General features: G+C 38.7%; 1 protein-coding gene and 1 pseudogene across 11 annotated transcripts in view; both read left to right on the top strand.

The window, feature by feature from the left end:
* The window catches only part of LOC120781698 (glucose-6-phosphate 1-epimerase), a 223,682-nt gene that overhangs the window by 127,243 nt on the left and 76,997 nt on the right, over nt 1–19,442 (top strand). For all 11 annotated transcript variants that reach the window (XM_040113919.1, XM_040113922.1, XM_040113921.1 and 8 more), the window contains one exon: nt 12,514–12,670. In XM_040113919.1, the coding sequence (XP_039969853.1) occupies nt 12,514–12,670 (157 nt within the window). The remainder of the gene's footprint in view (nt 1–12,513; nt 12,671–19,442) is intronic.
* Nucleotides 6,990–7,178, top strand: LOC120781868 (annotated as a pseudogene).

Raw genomic sequence — 19,442 nt, 5'->3', positions numbered from 1 at the left:
TTAGCATTTCAAATGAGTATTTAAGGTCATTTTTCGGATTGCTCTTGAGAATATCGGTCGTCGCCTTTTGGATAGCTGAAATGTCCTGAAACCAGTGTCCTTTCATGGGCAAATTAAGTCTTCCAAATAGGTAAAAATCACAGGTTGCCAGATCAGATGAGTAGGGTGAGTGATTAATGGTTAATATGGAGTTTTTTGTTAAAAAAAATCAGTAACAAGCGTCGACCGATGACACGGCGCATTATCGTGCAACAGGCGCCAGGACCCTGCCTCACGGTATTGTGGTCGAGCACGACGAATGCGTGACAAAAGACGCTTCATAATACCAAGGTAAAATACAGCATTAATCGTTTGGCCAAGTGGGACGAACTCTCGGTGTACAATACCTTCGGAATCGTAAAAACAAATCAGCATTGTCTTTATTTTTGACTTCTGAAGACGACCGACTTCTGATCGCCACAGAGGTCCTCACGACCTTGCACATTACTACGGGATAGGCACTGATCACCATACACTTTTTTCATCATTTGAAATGTTTCAGTAAACGTTTTCCCAAGTTTAAAACAAAATTTAATATTTGCTCTTTGTTCAAAATGCATTTTACGACCGATGACCAAAAGCTGCTGTCACTTTTTGATCGATAACATCGATTATAGTTATCCAATTGTCTTAAAATTTTTAAGAAATGTCAACAAGAGATCAAATTTGTATTTCATATACTCACCAATAGGTGGCGCCACCAGAAACAGTTATATTTAAAAAGTTCTGTTTCTTTTGCAACAGACCTTGTATATGTGTATTTATATGAACGTGTCAATATAATAGAAAGTGAAAAAAGGGAGAGCCAAAAACTGAATGTGTGCACTTATGTTTATTTTAATTTTATTTGTATGTGTTTTCGTTTTATTTTTTGTTTGCACTGCTTTCAGTAATTCGCACTCGTTACCTGGTGCGTTGATAGCACAAACATACATTTTTTTAACGTTTTAGGACGGCTCCTCTGGTTAATTACCAAGTTAAACACTTTGGTACGATTTTTTATGGAATTCACTGTACCCTTTGCGTATGTACATATGCAAGTACAATCTCCTTGTGCGCAGACCTTTCCCTTTCACACTTTTTATTTATTACACTCTTTTGTATGTTTGTCACTTTGACTATGACACTATACATATGCACCTCTTGTTTTTTTGTTTTTGTTTTTCGTAGGTTTAGGAAAGCAGAGTTGGGTAAGTATTTTTGTTATGTATACTTTAGAATTGTTATTTTCAATTATTATATTTTTTTCTTTTCGTCTTTTTTGCTTTTTAGGTATCACTGCACCACACTATGTACAAGGTGCGTTCCAAAGTAAACAGGAACAAACACACAAAACAAATGGTTTTTTCAGCAAAATCAACGTAGTTTAATCAAAATAGTCTCCTTCTGCTTCAATACAGCTTTTTGCACGGTCAATAAGCACGTCGAACGAGTGTTTTAGCTTGTTGGCCGGTATTTTTTCGAAAAGGAAGAAGTCGCACGGTGGAAAATAAGAAGAATACGGGGGAGTGGTTAATGCTTAAATGTGATTTTTGGTTAAATAATCGTCCTTCGAATGTTGGATTCTGAGCAATTTTTGGTCGTCAGTCAATTTGTGCGGAACAAACCGTGCACACACCTTTCGTAAGCCCAAATGTTCGGTCAAAATGCGATAAATCGATGTTTTAGAGATGTTCAATTCCATTTCCATGAATTTCAATGATGGTTTCGGCACAGTTTCGATTCAATTTCCGGTGATCACGGATTTTGATTGACATGTTGATCGTCATTTATGTCCTCACGACCACTTTGAAAACGTTGAAACCACTCGTGCACTCTGCTACGGGATAGGCAATCATCGCCATAAACTTGTTTCATGAATTGAACCGTTTCGATGAAAGTTTTACCAATTTTAAAACAAAATTTAATGTTGGCTCTTTGTTCGGAGATCATTTTCGCACCGATAGCACAAACATACTGACACGTAAAACGAAATAGCTTCAGTTCTAACGCACCAGTCGACATATAGATAGCGCCACCAGGGGGCGCTAGATTCGAAAGGTCCTGTTTACTTTGGAACGTACCTTGAATTATTTTATTAACTTTTTGTTCACTTTGTGCAATGTATATAATTTTCGTTGTGGCACTTTTTGTTGTTTCGTATTTGTTAATGTCACTGCACTTCTGACACTTCACTTTTGCACATATGTAGATATGTATGTATGTATTCTTGTATTAATTTTTTATTTTTTTATGTCCTTTTTATACTCTCGCAACAAAGTTGCTAAGGAGAGTATTATAGTTTTGTTCACATAACGGTTGTTTGTAAGTCCTAAAACTAAAAGAGTCAGATATAGGGTTATATATACCAAAGTGATCAGGGTGACGAATAGAGTTGAAATCCGGATGTCTGTCTGTCCGTCCGTCCGTCCGTGCAAGCTGTAACTTGAGTAAAAATTGAGATATCATGATGAAACTTGGTACATGTATTTCTTGGCTCCATAAGAAGGTTAAGTTCGAAGATGGACAAAATCGGCCCACTGCCACGTCCACAAAATAGCGGAAACCGAAAACCTATAAAGTGTCATTACTAAGCCATAAATAAGGATATTAAAGTGAAAGGACACAAAGGATCGCATTAGGGAAGGGCATATTTGGATGTAATTTTTTTGGAAAATCGGGCGTGGTCCCGCCCCCCACTAAGTTTTTCGTACATATCTCGGAAACTACTATAGCTATGTCAACCAAACTCTATAGAGTCGTTTCCTTCAGGCATTTCCATATGCAGTTCAAAAATGGAAGAAATCGGATAATAACCACGCCCACCTCCCATACAAAGGTTATGTTGAAAATCACTAAAAGTGCGTTAACCGACTAACAAAAAACGTCAGAAACACTAAATTTTACGGAAGAAATTGCAGAAGGAAGCTGCGCAGAGGCTTTTTTTAAAAATTGAAAATGGGAGTGGCGTCGCCCACTTATGGACCAAAAACCATATCTCAGGAACTACTAGACCGATTTCAATGAAATTCGGTATATAAGATTTTCTTAACACCCTGAGGACATGTACGAAATATGGGTGAAATCGGTTCACAACTACGCCTTCTTCCAATATAACGCTATTTTGAATTCCATCTGATGCCTTCTCTGTATAATATATACGTATACATTAGGAACCAATGATGATAGCGGAATAAAACTTTACACAAATACGGTATTTGAAAAATATGTAAATGACGGATAATGAAATCTCGATTATCACTTTATCATGCGAGAGTATAAAATGTTAGGTGACACCCGAACTTAGCCCTTCCTTACTTGTTTAGGTTTTGTTTTATGTTTCTTTTATATGTTTAATTTTTATTTGTTTTCACTTCACAAGGCTGAAAACCGAAAAGTATTAAACAGGCAATTGGTACCGAAAATAATAACGAACACTAATATATGTTTCTGTAGGTTAAAAATTTTAACTTTATTTTTTTTTAAGTCTTAAATGCACGCACGCATGTCCCTTCTCAGGCGCCATGAAATTTCTAAAGCTTTTTTGAGACACGAAAAGTTACTTTAAATTTGGATGCGCGATTAGAAATTAAAAACTACCAATTGCCTGTCTCGAAAGAAGTCAAATTAAAATAGCCGACAAATTAAAACACGTGCGTACGGTTTCACGGTTCAATTCAAAGAGAGTTCTTTATTCCGTTTGATGGTATCGCTTAGCCTGTATCTTAAACTAACGGCTTAATCTAGTGGTAATGAAAGTATGTGCTACAAAATGGGTAAGTAACTATCTTTCGTTAAACATTGTACTAGCTTATGTTAATATAAGTATTAAGGTAAGTATTAGATTAGTATTATGAATGCATTATTAAGGTAAGTATTTTATAAAATTGGGTTTCTTAATTTAATTTTTAATAATTTAATATTCAATATTTTACAATTTTTTGAATTATTCTTGTTTTAGATACAAATATGTCACTTGACGCAACAGCTCTGAAAAGGCCTATTGCGCAACAATTTACGTACGCACTCAGTATGATTACAAAATATCTTTACATCTTTTGGTAGCAAAAGCCAAAGTTGCACCCTTGAAGACGCTAAGCCTACCACGGTTCGAACAGAATAGTGCAGCGGATCTAGGGACAAGAGGCTACAAACCACTTTACCTCACCAGCACTAAACTCTGGTGAAACAGTTCTATGTGGCTGACAGAATCACAAGAATTCTGACCAAAGTCTCCCGCTCGCAATATCTTAGCTCCTCCTGAAATTCGGAAAATTAAAAATTTGTATATCACTCCAGATAAGTATGATATTCTACATATACCCAAACTCCATATTTCAGTCGAGAGAAATTAAACTTGCTCTAAAGACGATCTCGAAAGGGGAAGCTCTCTTCTCGTCTAAACCCCATTCTTGAACGCCAAGGGCATAATATGGGCAAATGGTAGACTAGCGAGCTCCAGCCTTAGTTACAATGAACAACATCCCATCATTATTCCTGAGAAATCCCGTTTCACTTCTTTATTTCTAGTATATCTCCATCAGTTAACACTGCATGGTGAGCCTCGCTTGATGCAACAAATGGTCCGACAAGAATTTTACATACCGCGACTAAAGCCACAAATCAAATAGGTGATTTTTATGTTTAAACAATGCACTATGTACAAACACAAAATGCGTGCGCAGATCATGCCAGCTTTACCACCTGAACGCTAAAATTATAATCTACCCTTTACCATTACTGGTGTTGGTTTTGCTGGACCTTTTCAAATAAAGACCTCGGTGTTAAGGTCTTCCTCATTTAGAAAAGGGTATGTGGCTGTCTTTGTATGTTTTACGACAAAGGCAATACACATCGAGCTTTGTTCAGATCTGAACAGACGACGCGGATTTCCTTCAAAGATTTAGATCGACAATGGAAAACCTTTATCGGAGCTCAAAGAACCACAGAGAAAAAGTTTATAAACTTCATGAAATAAGTCTCCCCTGAATTTGTCGAAAAGTACATATGCACCTCAAGGGATCGATTGGCAGTTTATACCTCCATGTTATCTACAAATGGTCGGACTTTGGCAATCAGCAGTAAAAAGCTTTAAGTACCATTTAAAGAAAACGGCACGTAATTCATTTATGAGGAGTTTACTACACTACTCGTATCGAAGCCAAACTAAAATCACGACCCATATCGCCACTCTGGCAAGATTCCTCCGAGTTAACAGCTTTTACAACTGGTCATTTATTAGAGAAGCTCCACTTCCCGCTATCCCTGAGACAGATGGAGACTCACTCAGTTTAATAAACCGATGGGAAAGAATCAAAATTCTCTATCATGAATTCAACCATAGATGGAAGTAAGACTACCTCAAAGATCTCCATAAGAGATATCGGTAAAAAACGATCCAGAATGAACCAAGCAAGAATGAATGCGTTATCATACAGGAGAGGCATTCCTCCAACCGAATGGCGTTTAGGCCGTATTGAAAAGGTCCATCGGAGCGATGGTCACATTAGACTAGTAGATGTCCGAACACAAATTGGCATACTAACTCGACCATTAGTAATATTGTGTTTCCTTCCAAACACTGAAGAACCGATAACACAAACGCCGCGAAATCAAACGCATAAATATAATCAAAATCGGGATTGCTGCGCCTAGAGCATCACCTTCACCCATCGCCGCACCAAGGACATCAAGGTCTTGAGTCCGCCAAGCTAAGCATCTGCTGCAGCACATAAGGATGCAAATGAGGATAAATTTGAAGAGAATTTGCCTCCACGATGCAGCTTATGCCATCGACCACGCGTTCTGAAGAGGTGCACCATCTTTAAAAGTATGAAGCACGCTCAACACCAACAAATCGCCAGAGCACACGACCATTGCATGAATTGCTTGGCAGACACCCACACCATATTCGAATGCCTAACGGGTCATGCCAATATTGTCAACGCTCTCATCATATCCTGTTTCACCGATTCCCCCGCCGAGTCAAAAAAAGTATCAGGCACAGACAACACGGAGATCCCGTCCAGCGCTGGAGAATTCACCATTCCAGGCGCAGCAGAAGAGCGTAGTCGCGGCCAGACTTCTAGGCGATAAATCCGCCTAGGGTGGCCGGGATGTTCATGCGACATTTGATCTTGCGATATTTTGATACATACAACATCACACGACCCAATGCAACACAACATATCATCCACACAACCACAACACATCATACCAATAACCAACCACATTACACACCAATAATTCGTTCTTCCACCACCCACAACCAATAGAAAAGGATTTGTCAGATCAGAATGGGTCTATTTTTTCAATTTATCCGTGACCTCAAAGGTTTTCGCCGTTTGTACGTGCGTTAAAGTAACGTTGGTAAATAAGGTTCCTTTTATCCATATATGTTTTAAGCTGCATCCACTTAAAGTGTTAGGAAAAAGTGAAAACTAAAGTATTAATAATAAGAACATTTTGTACAATTACAAAAATAATATAAATGCATTTAAAAATATAATTATTCATTATTGAAAGTGTAACATAGTCATTTCTTTATTTCCGGAAATTTATTGTGTTTATATTCAACATTGCAAGGTGAGTATATTACTGATATCGGGGGGATCCAAAAAAAATATAATTTATGTGTTTTTTTTTTGAAGTTATACTTCTTATACGAGTTGGGATTCGAACCTACGTACCTACGTGCTCGTCGTAACCTTTGAAGCGCTTACCACCTCGACCACCATTGACTCCTGTATTGCGTTGTCCTAATTATGGTTTGGTTATGCATGAAAGAAATATACAATGGATCGCCGGTTGTTACCTCTTTCCTTGCTGCTGCTGCGCATATGTATGTTTATATGCTTGTGCATTATTGAAGTTATGCTTCTTTTTCTTTCGTTTGTCTTTCATTTCTGCGAATTCTCAACTATTTTGCGTATATTTTGGTTGAAATACTCTGCGTTGGCCGTTGAAAAATTAAGGCTATACTTTACAGGATCATTTCTGTAGTTAGTCTTCATTTAAATTTTTTGGAAATCGACCCGCGATTACGAGGTATATCGTTTTATCTGACAGCGTGAGGTTTATATATTGTGTTGTGGCATATTAGAAATGATGTTTCTTCGAAAATCGCTCGCTTACAACGGATAAAATGACTTCTGAGTGGTGATTTTAATGAATAAATTCCAAGGTTTTACGCAAAAATAATGCGGCCAATAAGTACAGTACGCTTATGTATGCTTGCGCATTATTTTTCTTTCGTTTGTCTTTCATTTTTGCGAATTCTCAACTATTTTATGCGACTTTATTTCTTTCGTCTCTCTTTTTTTTTGTGCGAATTCTTTGAATTTCTGAACGCGCACATGCCTATACATACATACATTCATATGAGCATGTGCAGATACACAAGATAGGATAGAAAGATGTATGCCTTTTAACATCGTATACTATACTAATAATTATTTTTCGTACTAATAGAAATTAAATTTATCACAGCAATATTATGTATATGTATATTAGGTATATTGCTGTGATAAATTTAATTTCTATTAGTAAGAAAAATATTTATTAGTATAGTATTACGACATTGTGACTTTTTATGTGCTTACCACCAACACCACTATTGACACTTTCGTGGCGTTGTCTTAAGTATGGTTTGGTTATGCATGTAAGAAATATACGATGGTTCAAATAATTTTGTTTAAGTATAGAAATATGCTTTTGTAGAACATTTGCTTTCGCAAACATACAGACAAATGTGCAAACGACATAATATATGTATGATTGTTTCGCATTTTGCTTCTATGCCGGTCAAATTTCTATACAAAAATCGACTGATATACATGAGAAAATAAAATGGACAACTAGGGCAAATAATTTAAAAAAAAATTTATTGATAATTAAATATAAATGAAAATACATGTAAATTTACTTAAATTTATTTAAACTTATTAAAAAACTTATTTAAATTTATTAAGAAACTTATTTAAATTTATTGAAAAACTGCAAAGAAAAATAAAAAGAAAATTCATTTTACTTTGGCCCAGTTTTGTGCGCAATACAAATGCAACGCCACTAATGAATACAAGAAATTGACTAAACACCATGATATAAGATATACAAATTATAATATGACAACCCAATTAGAAGAGTACAAAAGAGAGATGGTTACGCTGCACGCACCTTTTTTTTATTTGGATAGGTGTCACTTTTTTCGACTCATTCCTCCAAACAACTAACTATCATTTGGACGTCTTCGCACAAGTCCACTGGATATGTTAAGCCCAAATTCGTTATTTACTTCCGCCACAATCGCTCTGTATGATTTAAAAAGATCAACCTTGCTTTTTCTGATGATGACTATCAACAAGTTCCGTTGTTTTACGCCCAGGAGCTTTGTGGATTTTTTTATTTTTGAGCAAAATCGGATTAATTTTATCATAATTAGCAATCTGTGTTGGATTTTTGCCTTTCCTGTGAAGGTCCAAAATTACACTGGTCAACAAATTTGTATTTTTTTGTGTCACATGAAAATTTATATCAAATTTTGAATATAGTAGGGCCACCAAATAATAATATATCAATGAAAAAAAATGTACACATCATCATACACATCACATCATCACCACATTTTTGTGACATCAAAACATATATTTTCGTAAAAAGTACAAAATTCAGCCACACTTACAGAATTATTTCCTAATATCTAATAGATACTTATGATTTTCTTGAATATTTGGCTTCCGGTAGGTCCCTTTTAAGTCTCCAACAATAGTCTGCTAGCATTCCTGGACTCCATTTCCCTTGATAACGCTTCTCCACTAAGGAAATGTCTTGATGGAACCTCTCACCTTGTTCGTCTCTCACAGCACCCAAATTTGCCGGAACGAAATCCAGATGAGAGTCCAGCATATGTATTTTCAAGGACATATTACACCCCAAAACTTTAAATGATATCATTAGTTCATTTATTAAATCTTTGTAATTTTCCGCTTTATGGTTACCTAGAAAATTTTGAACAACATACACAAAACATTTCCAGGCGAGTTTTTCCTGATCATTCAGTTTTTCTTCAAAGCTCTTATCCTTCATCAATTTATCAGGCCAAGCTTTATGTGCAACGGTGGTAAAAGTATGTCATCAGGGTTCACTAGAGGATCATTTTTAACATTTTTATGGCCTGGAGTTAGTGATTAACGCTTGGGCCACACTTTCTTTTTATAGTGACTTTTTCTGTCTCTACTGTCTCATTCACAAATAAAACAGCAAAATTTCGTATAACCAAGCTGTAGTCCAAGTAAAAGTGCAATGACTTTAAAATCACCACAAATTTTCCAAGCGTGTTTACTGTATTCAATTTTTTCAAGTATAAATCTCATATTTTCGTAAGTCTCTTTCATATTAGAACCATGAGCAATCGGCACTGAAGGAAGTTTGTTTTCGTTATGCAGTAACACTGCTTTTAAACTAGTTTTTGAAGAGTCAATAAACAGTCGCCAGTGACTTGGATCATATTCGAAATTTAATAAATTCATCACAACAGGAACGTTATTACAATAGACTAATTCACTTCCTTCAGAAAATTAATGTTTTATTTCATCGTCACGGCGTCGAAAATAAGAAATCTTTGTACCACGAGAAAGTAAATTCCAGTCGTTTAATCAAGACCCCAAAAGCTCAGCCTATTTTTTGGACAGATTTAGATCACGTACTAAATCGTTTAAGTCACGTTATGTCAATAAGTGCGGTTCTTTTGAAGTTGACGGTTCATAACTTGAGTCACTACCTTCAGATACCTTACTATGCTGACTGAGAACAAATTCCGGACTAGAATTCTCACTTTTTATCGATTTGGAGGCATCGGCACTACGTAGGATGGGTCTCTTGGCGGAAGACAAGTTTGGATACTGGATAGTGTGTTTGGATTTGCTAGAAATACCTTTTGTTTGAGTCAAACAAAAATAACAATCACTTACATGATCCTTTGGTTCCGTCCAAATCATTGGTATATCAAATGATAAATGTCTAGGTTCTTGTTTGGCCCAACCTAAAAGGAGCCTCACTCACGTTACACAACATTTATGTGGAACCCAGGATATGTCTTGATTCCTCACAGGAAATTCAAAATAGTCTAAATAGCACTGTTCAATTAGTGATGTGAAATTTCGACGCCGAGATGTAAAAGTTAAATCTCCACACACATAACAAAAATTGTCCGGGTTGTTCAAACACTTTCGTGGCATATTTACGATCTAACTAATATAAATAAAATGTAATTTAGCAAACACAATAGTTACACAGTCGACTAAATGCAATTATGTAAACAAAGAAATGTATATGAGATCAGAAATGAATATGTAGCTGTCACAAGAAAACTGGATGTGATAGAAACAAAACTGTTATATATTTTTAATGAGGGTACACCAACATATATAAAAATCATAACAAAGTTCATGTGACAAAAACAGTGTTTACCAGTGTTGTTCAGTGTTTTCGAATGCACATTTCTTCCCGTTTTGAAAATATGTTAATTTTTTTTTGTTATAGTTAAAACAGCGTCTTTTTGGCACGATTGCTAATTAATAATATTTGCACAAATAACTAAAAGTGTGCTATTTCATTGTCCAATCAAATTTCGTTGCTCTGCGTGTGAGAGAGCAACAACAAAAAAGTAAGTATGATAACGTTATAAGTTGTGGAAGTCAAGCCATACACTAACGTGGGAATTTGTTAGGATTCATTTACTCGATAAAACTGAAAACTTATTTGAATAACTTATATTAAGTGTTCTATTTCTCTGTCCATGACTGTATATATTCTATCGCTCGTTTTACTCATTGATGCGAAAGAAACGTTTGATTCCATAAAATGTAAAATTTCAAATATATGCAGATAGCTTATCCTTCTTCTTCTTTACTGCCGTAGACACCGCTTACGTGGTTATAGACGAGTTAACAACAGCGTGCCAGTTGTTTCTTCTTTACGTAGTGTGGCGCCAATGAGAGACTCCCAGCGAAGCCAGGTCCTTCTCCACCAGATCTTTCTTTCCTTCCCAGGCGGGTACTGCGTCGAATACTTTCAGAGCTAGAGTGTTTTCGTCCATTCGGACGACATGACCTAGTCAGCGTAACCGCTGTTTAATACGCCGAACTATGTCAATGTCATCGTATATATCATATAGCTCATTGTTCCATCGAATGCGATATTCGCCGTGGCTAATGCGCAAAGGACCATAAATTTTTCGCAGAACCTTTCTCTCGAAAACTCCGACTCATCAGATGTTGTCATCGTCCATGCCTCGGCACCATATAGCAGGACGGGAATAATGAGTGACTTATGGAGTTTGGTCGAGAGAGGATTTTAATTCTCAATTGCCTACTCAATCCCGAAGTAGCACCTGTTGGTAAAAGTTATTCTGTGTTGGATATCGAGGCTGGCATTGTTGTAGTTGTTAATACTGGTTGGAAAAGATACGAAATTGTCTACGACTTCGAAGTTATGGCTGTCATCAGTGACGTGGGAGCCTAGCCGCGATTGCGACGACTGTTTCTTTGATGGCAGGAGATTTTTCGTTTTGCCCTCGTCCACTACCAGACCCAATTGCTTCCCTTCCTTATCCATTTTGGAGGTAGCAGAATTAATGGCGTTGTTGGTTGTTAATGCCAATGATATCAATATCATCGGCGTACGTCAGCAGCGGTACGCTCTTATAGAACATGATGCCTTCTCTATTTAGTTCTGCAGCTCGAATTATTTTCTCCAGAATTAGTTTGAAGAATTCACACGAAAGAGAGTGGCCTTGCCTGAAACCTCCTTTGGTATCGAAAGGCCCGAAAAGGTCCTTCCTGGTCACGACGGAGCTTTTGGTATTGCACAACGTTAGTTTACCAAATTCAGACATAGCGGCATAAAGGCAGCCCCTTTTCGTGCTGTCGAAAGCAGCTTTGAAATCAACGAAGAGGTGGTGTGTGTCGATTCTCTTATCACGGGTCTTTTTCAAAATTTGGCGCATGGTGAATATCTGGCCACACTGATAAGGTCCAATCAGTTTGTTGACAGTGAGCTTTAATCTTTCACACAATACGCTCAATAGCGATGTTGAGAAGGCTTATACTACTACGGTAGTTGGCGCAGATGGAGGGGTCTCTCTTTTTGTGGATTGGGCAGAGAACACTTAAATTCCAATCGTCAGCAGTGTTAAAAATTAATTATCAATTGATTTTAGTGAAAAGAGATCCAACCTGGACTATACTCACACCCTTTTAAATGTGATATATTTTAAATATTTTAAAACATAAAAACCAACATTAAAAAATTTGCATTCTGACTTACTTTTCTTTCTGTTTTTAATCGTAAAAAAAGCAAATTATAATTCACTATATCATAGAATTGTATCATGGGAAAACATTGGAAAAAGAAAGGTTTATGTACTAAATATCTTCATAAATATTATTAATATAATTGACAAAACTTATTTCATATTTTTATTTACTTAAATTTCAGCTCAATTTGGACCCTGGTCATTCGGTCCGCAGCACGGATTTGCTCGTATAACTAGATGGAATTTAGAGCGATCTCCAGAACGTTTACACAATGGTGATATTGAAGCTATTTTCTCTTTGACGGACAACGAATTCACTCGTTCTATGTGGAATTATCAGTAAGAATAAAAATAAATATTTGATTGGTCACTTTCGACTTCAATTGTTCGGTTAGCATAAAAATTAATTACGTTCAATTTTATTTTGCTGTCTTCCTCTTCCTCTGCTTCCCCCGGCGGGTATTGCGTCGAATACTTTCAGAGCTGGAGTGTTTTCGTCCCTACGTACGACATGATCTCGGCAGCGCAACCGCTTTCTTAATTCGCTGAGCTATGGTCAATGTCGTCGTATATCTCATACAGCTCATCGTTCCATCGAATATCCTTTAAATCTTTCGCAGAACCTTTCTCTCGAAAACTCGTAACGTCGACTCATCAGATGTTGTCATAGTCCATGCCTCAGCACCATATAGCAGGACGGGAATAATACTCATAGAGTTTGGTTTTTGTTCGTCGAGAGAAGACTTTACTTCTCAATTGCCTTCCCCTTCTAAAGTAGCACCTGTTGGCAATAGTTATTCTGTGTTGGATTTCGAGACTGACATTGTTGTTGCTGTTAATACTGGTTCCAAGATAGACGAAATGATCTACAACTTCGAAGTTATGACTGTCATCAGTGACATGGGAGCCTAGTCGCGAGTGCGACGACTGTTTATTTGATGACGAGAGATAGTTTGGTATTACTCAACGTCAGTTTACACAGCTGTATTAGTTTTGCGGGGATACCAAATTCAGACATCGCGGCGTAAAGCCAGCTTCTTTTCATGAAGTTAAAAGCAGCTTTGAAATCGACAAAGAGGTGGTGAGTGTCGATTCTCCTTTCATGGGTCTCTTCCAAAATGTGGCGCATAGTGAATATCTGGTCGGGTTGTTGATTTTCCTGGTCTAAAGCCACACTGATAAGGTCCAATCAGTTTGTTGATGGTGGGGTTTAACAATACCCTCGATAGAACCTTCTTTGGGATGTTTAGGAGACTTATCCCACGGTAGTTGGCGCAGATTGTGGGGTCTCCCTTTTTGTGGATTGAGCAGAGCACACTTAAATTTCAATCGTCAGGCATGCATGCGTCGGACCATATTTTACAAAGAAGCTGATATGTGCTCCTTATCAGTTCTTCGCCGTCGTGTTTGAATAGCTCGACCAGCAATCCATCAGCCCCACCGCTTTCTTGTTCTTCAGACGGGTAATTGCTATTATCTGTCTGCAAATGCGTTTCGTTTCCCTTTTCAATTCTCGGTATCTATCTATACGTGTTGTGGTCGATCGTAACGTTGCGAGATAAGCAGTTTGTTTCCTCTCCGCTGCGACACGGCACTCCTTGTCGTGCCAGCTGTTCCTTTGCTTTTTCCGAAAACTGATGGTTTCGCTGGCAGCTATGCGTGAGGAGCTTGAAATGCCGTCTCACAGTTCGCTTATACCGAGTTGTGTTCTCAGAGAGCATGAGTGCAAGTTGAGTAGAAAACTGCTCGGCTGTCTGTTGTAATTGCAGCTTCTCGACGTCGAACCTTTCTTGTGTTTGTTGACGTGCATTTTTTGCTGCACAGAGACGGGTGCGAATCTTTGCTGCAACAAGACAGTGGTTCGAGTCGATGTTAGGACCTCGGAGCAGACGCACGTCTAGAACACTGCAGAGGAGACGTATCTTACGTCTATTGCAACATGATCGCTGGTTGATAGCTATTCTATTCGGAGACAGCCAGATAGCTTTATGTATTTTCTTATGCTGGAATCCAGTACTACAGATAACCATATTTCGGGCCCCGGTAAAGTCGATCAGCTTCAACCCATTTGAGGCTGAATTTACCGACTGTTGTGTCAAAGATACTTTCCTTGCCTACCCTAGCGTTAAAGACGCCAAGCACGATTGTGATATCGTGGAGGGGCAGCTCTCATAGTTGCGCTTCAAGCGCTCATAGAAGGCATCTTTGGTCACATCGTCCTTCTCTTCCGTCGGGGCGTGGGCGCAAAACAGCGATATGTTGAGGAACTTCACTTTGATGCGGATTGTGGCTAGACGTTCATCTACAGGGGTGAATGACAGTACTCAGCGGCGGAGTCTTTCTCACAACACAAATCTCACACCGAATTTGCGCTCCTTTATATAACCACTGTAGTAAATGCTATGAGTGACCTACTCGCCTCAGTCCTTGTTCCGTCCATTGCATTTCTTATACGGCGGTGATGTCAGCCTTCACTCTAACGAGGACATCAACCAGCTGGGCAGCGATACCCTCCCATTTAAGGGACCGGACATTCCAGGTGTATGCAAATCGTTATCATTCATGCGTTTGCCATGATCGTCATCAAAACTGGAGTCTCTCATCCGAGGCTGCTTATGCTTTTTCATTGGAGACTTTTTTACGTGGCGGGTCCCAAACCCAGTACACAACCCTTCGGAGGGAATGTTACCGGACCGGAGGCATATGTAAAATAATCGTTTACTGCCAAGTGAATGGCAATCAGAGAACTTTCCTCAATTGCGTGAACTTCTACACATGACTCCATCCTTTTATTTTATATTAGTTATATATAACTTATACGCTAATCGACATACATACATATGTGTGGTGCATAGGTTTGTGAGAAAAACGAAAATCATTATATGTAGTGTATGGGAGTTGGGGTAGTATCTATCCGATTTTATCTATTAAATATTATTTTTGCCACATACTAAAAAGATGTTTCCGGGGTTTCATTAAGGTACCTTACATGCAATCACCTATCATATGGAGTAAAGTCAGCCGGTTATTCGAAAATCCTGATATTAGTTATGTGGGGCTAGGTCAAGATTTCCCCCAATTTTATGTTACACTGTAGGTCGGAGTTATTATAATATTTGTGTTGGGCGAATTTTAGCTTTGGTGACATAGGAGATGTGTACATGCATCTTATTAGAGGGCGGGCCCATGTGCTTTTTTCAAAATTTTTTGCACACAAGTGCCCCTAGCTACAGCGTTCTATGTCAGTTATGACTCTTTACAGGTTTTCGGTTAATGGCGTTTTGTGGTCCGATTACACCTATCTACGAACTCGTAACTTTTTTAAACAACGCGCTTACCACTCACCACTTTTACTTCAGTTACAGTGGAAGGATGGGCGGGCAGATATACAATCATGCGGATTTTAACTCGTCTCATCATTCTGAATATACACTAGGGTGTTTCAAAACAAATTTTGATTTTTTTTTTCAACTCTTACCCCTTCAAATGTTAGTGATTGGCAAAAAAATCCTCCTTCAGGCCAGGCGCTGAAATTTAATTCTAAGAGGTCGCTTTTTTGGTTTTCTATTCATTTAACATAGGAATTTTCGTTTTTTCATTTAAACCAAAATTTCACCAATTAATTTTCTTTTCTCAAAAATAACCATCACATATTCAGAAAGTTGACTTCGCCACATTTTCAACAAATATCGTGCCACAACCACCTCATTCGCCTGATTTACCTTTATGTAACTTCTGGCTATTCACAAATTCACATTCATTCCGAGGACATCGTTTTGACTCAATTGAGGATATAAAACTTGAATCGAAAAAGGCTCTGATGGCCATCACGACGGAGGATTTCTCCAAGTGCTATGATAACTGGAACATTTGTTGGCATAAGTGTATTACAGCGGGAGGGGATTACTTTGAAGGAGGTGAAATGTACAAAATTCACCACAGAGTACATATACATACATATCGCTCCTTTAGATGAATAGTATCATAACATAAAGACGATTTTTAAGGCGAGCGGTTTAAAGTTTTCAATTATCTCTTATTTAGCAAATAAAAAACTAAAACTAAAATAAACACACCATACATTATTGAATATATAATACACCAGAGGACCCGTCCACGCTTCACTGTGGCTGATACATAGATAGTACTATTATTACCATCTATTTGATATGTATTAGTTGGATTATAGCTATTAGTTAATGACGTATAGCATTTTTGTGAAGCAATTTGTGTTAGTTTATAAAAAAAATGGATCCTAAAGAATTTCGTGTGTTAATAAAGCATTTTTTTTTTTGGGGGAAATACTGTTGCATTTGGGCTCAGGGAAACCCTCCGTTGAAAAGATATTTGCTAAGCTGGAAACAGGCGAAATGAGCACCGAGGACAATGATGCTCTAAAGAGGCGAAAGCTCTGTGCAAAGTGGGTGCCTCGCAAGTTCATAATCCAACAAAAACAACGAATAACTGATTCTGAAAAGTGTTTGAGTGCTCTTTAACCGTAATAAAACAAAATTCTTGCGTCGGCGTGTGACAATAGAAACATAGCTCCATAATTTCCCATTGGAGTCCAATCGACAGTGATTCTAGTGGACTGCACATGATGAACCGGTTCTCAAGGGTGAAAAGACGAAAAAGTCGGCTGGAAAGGTTATGACATCAGTCTTTTGGGATGCACGTTGTATAATATTCATCGACTGATTACTGAGCCAGTTATAATCCATTGCACTGCGTATTTGGTTGCAGTTCTTTTCTACTATTCCAAATACATAGCAATTGTATTCTTTTTGAGGAAGAATCTGTTTAAAATTGTACGCAAATATTTAGATGATTCCTACAAACATGAATTTTGAACAAATGCTTATGATTTGGAATATAATTTGTGTATTTATGAAATTTTCAACCAAATCGGTTCAGCCGTTCTTGAGTTATAAATGGTGTAACTAACACAACTTTCTTTTATATATATAGTTGTGAGGTTGTTTCTATTGTTTAATTATTGTTTTTTTTTTTTAAGAAATATTCAAATGATTCCTTCTTCTTCTTAATTTTCGTAGACACCGCTTACGCGATTATAGCCGAGTTAACAACAGCGCGCCACGTGGCGCTACGTGGCGCCAATTGGATATTCCAAGCGAAGCCAGGTCCTTCTCCACTTGGTCCTTCCCACGGAGTGGAGGTCTTCCTCTTCCTCTGCTTCCCCCGGCGGGTACTGTGTCGAATACTTTCAGAGCTGGAGTGTTTTCATCCATTCGGACAACATGACCTAGCCAGCGTAGCCGCTGTCTTTTAATTCGCTGAACTGTGTCAATGTCGTCGTATATCTCGAACAGCTCATCGTTCCATCGAATGCGATATTCGCCGTGGCTAATGCGCAAAAAACCATAAATCTTTCGCAGAATTTTTCTCTCGAAAACTCGTAACGTCGACTCATCGGTTGCTGTCATCGCCCAAGCCTCTGCACTATATAGCAGGACGGGAATTAGGAGCGACTTATAGAGTTTAGCTTTTGTTCGTCGAGAGAGGACTTTACTTTTCAATTGCTTACTCAGTCCGAAGTAGCACCTGTTGGCAAGAGCAATCCTGCGTTGGATTTCCAGGCTGACATTGTTGGTGGTGTTTACGCTGATTCCAAGATAGACGAAATTATCTACAACTTCGAATGTTAACAGCCATGACTGTTAACAGTGACGTGAGAGCCAAGTCGCGAGTGCGACAACTGTTTGTTTGATGACAGGAGATATTTCGTCTTGCCCTCGTTCACTGCCAGACCCATTTTCTGTGCTTCCTTGTCCAGCCTGGAGAAAGCAGAACTAACGGCGCGGGTGTTGAGTCCGATGATATCAATATCGTCGGCATACGCCAGCAGCTGTACACTCTTATAGAAGATGGTATCTTCTCTATTTAGTTCTGCGGCTCGAACTATTTTCTCCAAAAGCAGGTTGAAAAAGTCGCACGATAGGGAATCGTCTTGTCTGAAACCTCGTTTGGTATCGAACGGCTCGGAGAGGTCCTTCCCGATCCTGACGGAGCTTTTGGTGTTACTCAACGTCAGTTTACACAGCCGTATTAGTTTTGCGGGGATACCAAATTCAGATATCGCGGCATAAAGGCAGCTCCTTTTCGTGCTGTCGAAAGCAGCTTTGAAATCGACGAAGAGGTGGTGTGTGTCGATTCTCCTTTCGCGGGTCTTTTCCAAGATTTGGCGCATGGTGAATATCTGGTCGGTTGTTGATTTGCCAGGTCTAAAGCCAACTGATAAGGTCCAATCAGTTTGTTGACGGTGGGCTTTAATTTTTTACACAATACGCTCGATAGAACCTTATACGCGATGTTGAGGAGGCTTATCCCACGGTAGTTGGCGCAGATTGTGGGGTCTCCCTTTTTGTGGATTGGGCAGAGCACACATAAATTCCAATCGTTGGGCATGCCATCGTTCGACCATATTTTACAAAGAAGCTGATACATGCTCCTTATCAGTTCTTTGCCGCCGTGTCGGCCCCCGCCGCTTTGTTGTTCTTCAGGCGGGTAATTGCTATTCGAACTTCTTCTTGGTCGGGCAATGCAACGTCTGCTCTATCGTCATAGATTGGGGAATCGGGTTCGCCTTCTCCTGGTGTTATACTTTCACTGCCATTCAGCATGCTGGAGAAGTGTTCCCTCCATAATTTAAGTATTCTCTGGGCATCGGTCACTAGATCACCTTTGGGGGTTCTACAAGAGTATGCTCCGGTCTTGAAACCTTCTGTAAGCCGCCGCATTTTTTCGTAGAATTTTCGAGCATTACCCCTGTCGGCCAGCATATCAAGCTCTTCGTACTCACGCATTTCAGTCTCTTTCTTTTTCTGTCTGCAAATGCGTCTCGCTTCCCTTTTACACTCTCGGTATCTATCCCATTCCGCACGTGTTGTGGTTGATCGTAACGTCTCTCCGCTGCGACACGGCACTCCTCGTCGTACCAGCTGTTCTTTTGCACTTTCCGAAAACCAATGGTTTCGGTTGCAGCTGTACGTAAGGAATTTGAAATGCCGTCCCACAGTTCCCTTATACCGGGTTGTTGACGCGTGCTCTCAGAGAGCAGGAGTGCAAGCCGAGTAGAAAATCGTTCGGCTGT

Source organism: Bactrocera tryoni, unplaced genomic scaffold (assembly GCF_016617805.1).
Source record: "Bactrocera tryoni isolate S06 unplaced genomic scaffold, CSIRO_BtryS06_freeze2 scaffold_7, whole genome shotgun sequence".
NCBI lineage: Eukaryota > Metazoa > Arthropoda > Insecta > Diptera > Tephritidae > Bactrocera > Bactrocera tryoni.
The sequence above is the reverse complement of the archived record's forward strand: the minus strand, read 5'-3'. Positions and strand labels throughout refer to the sequence as shown.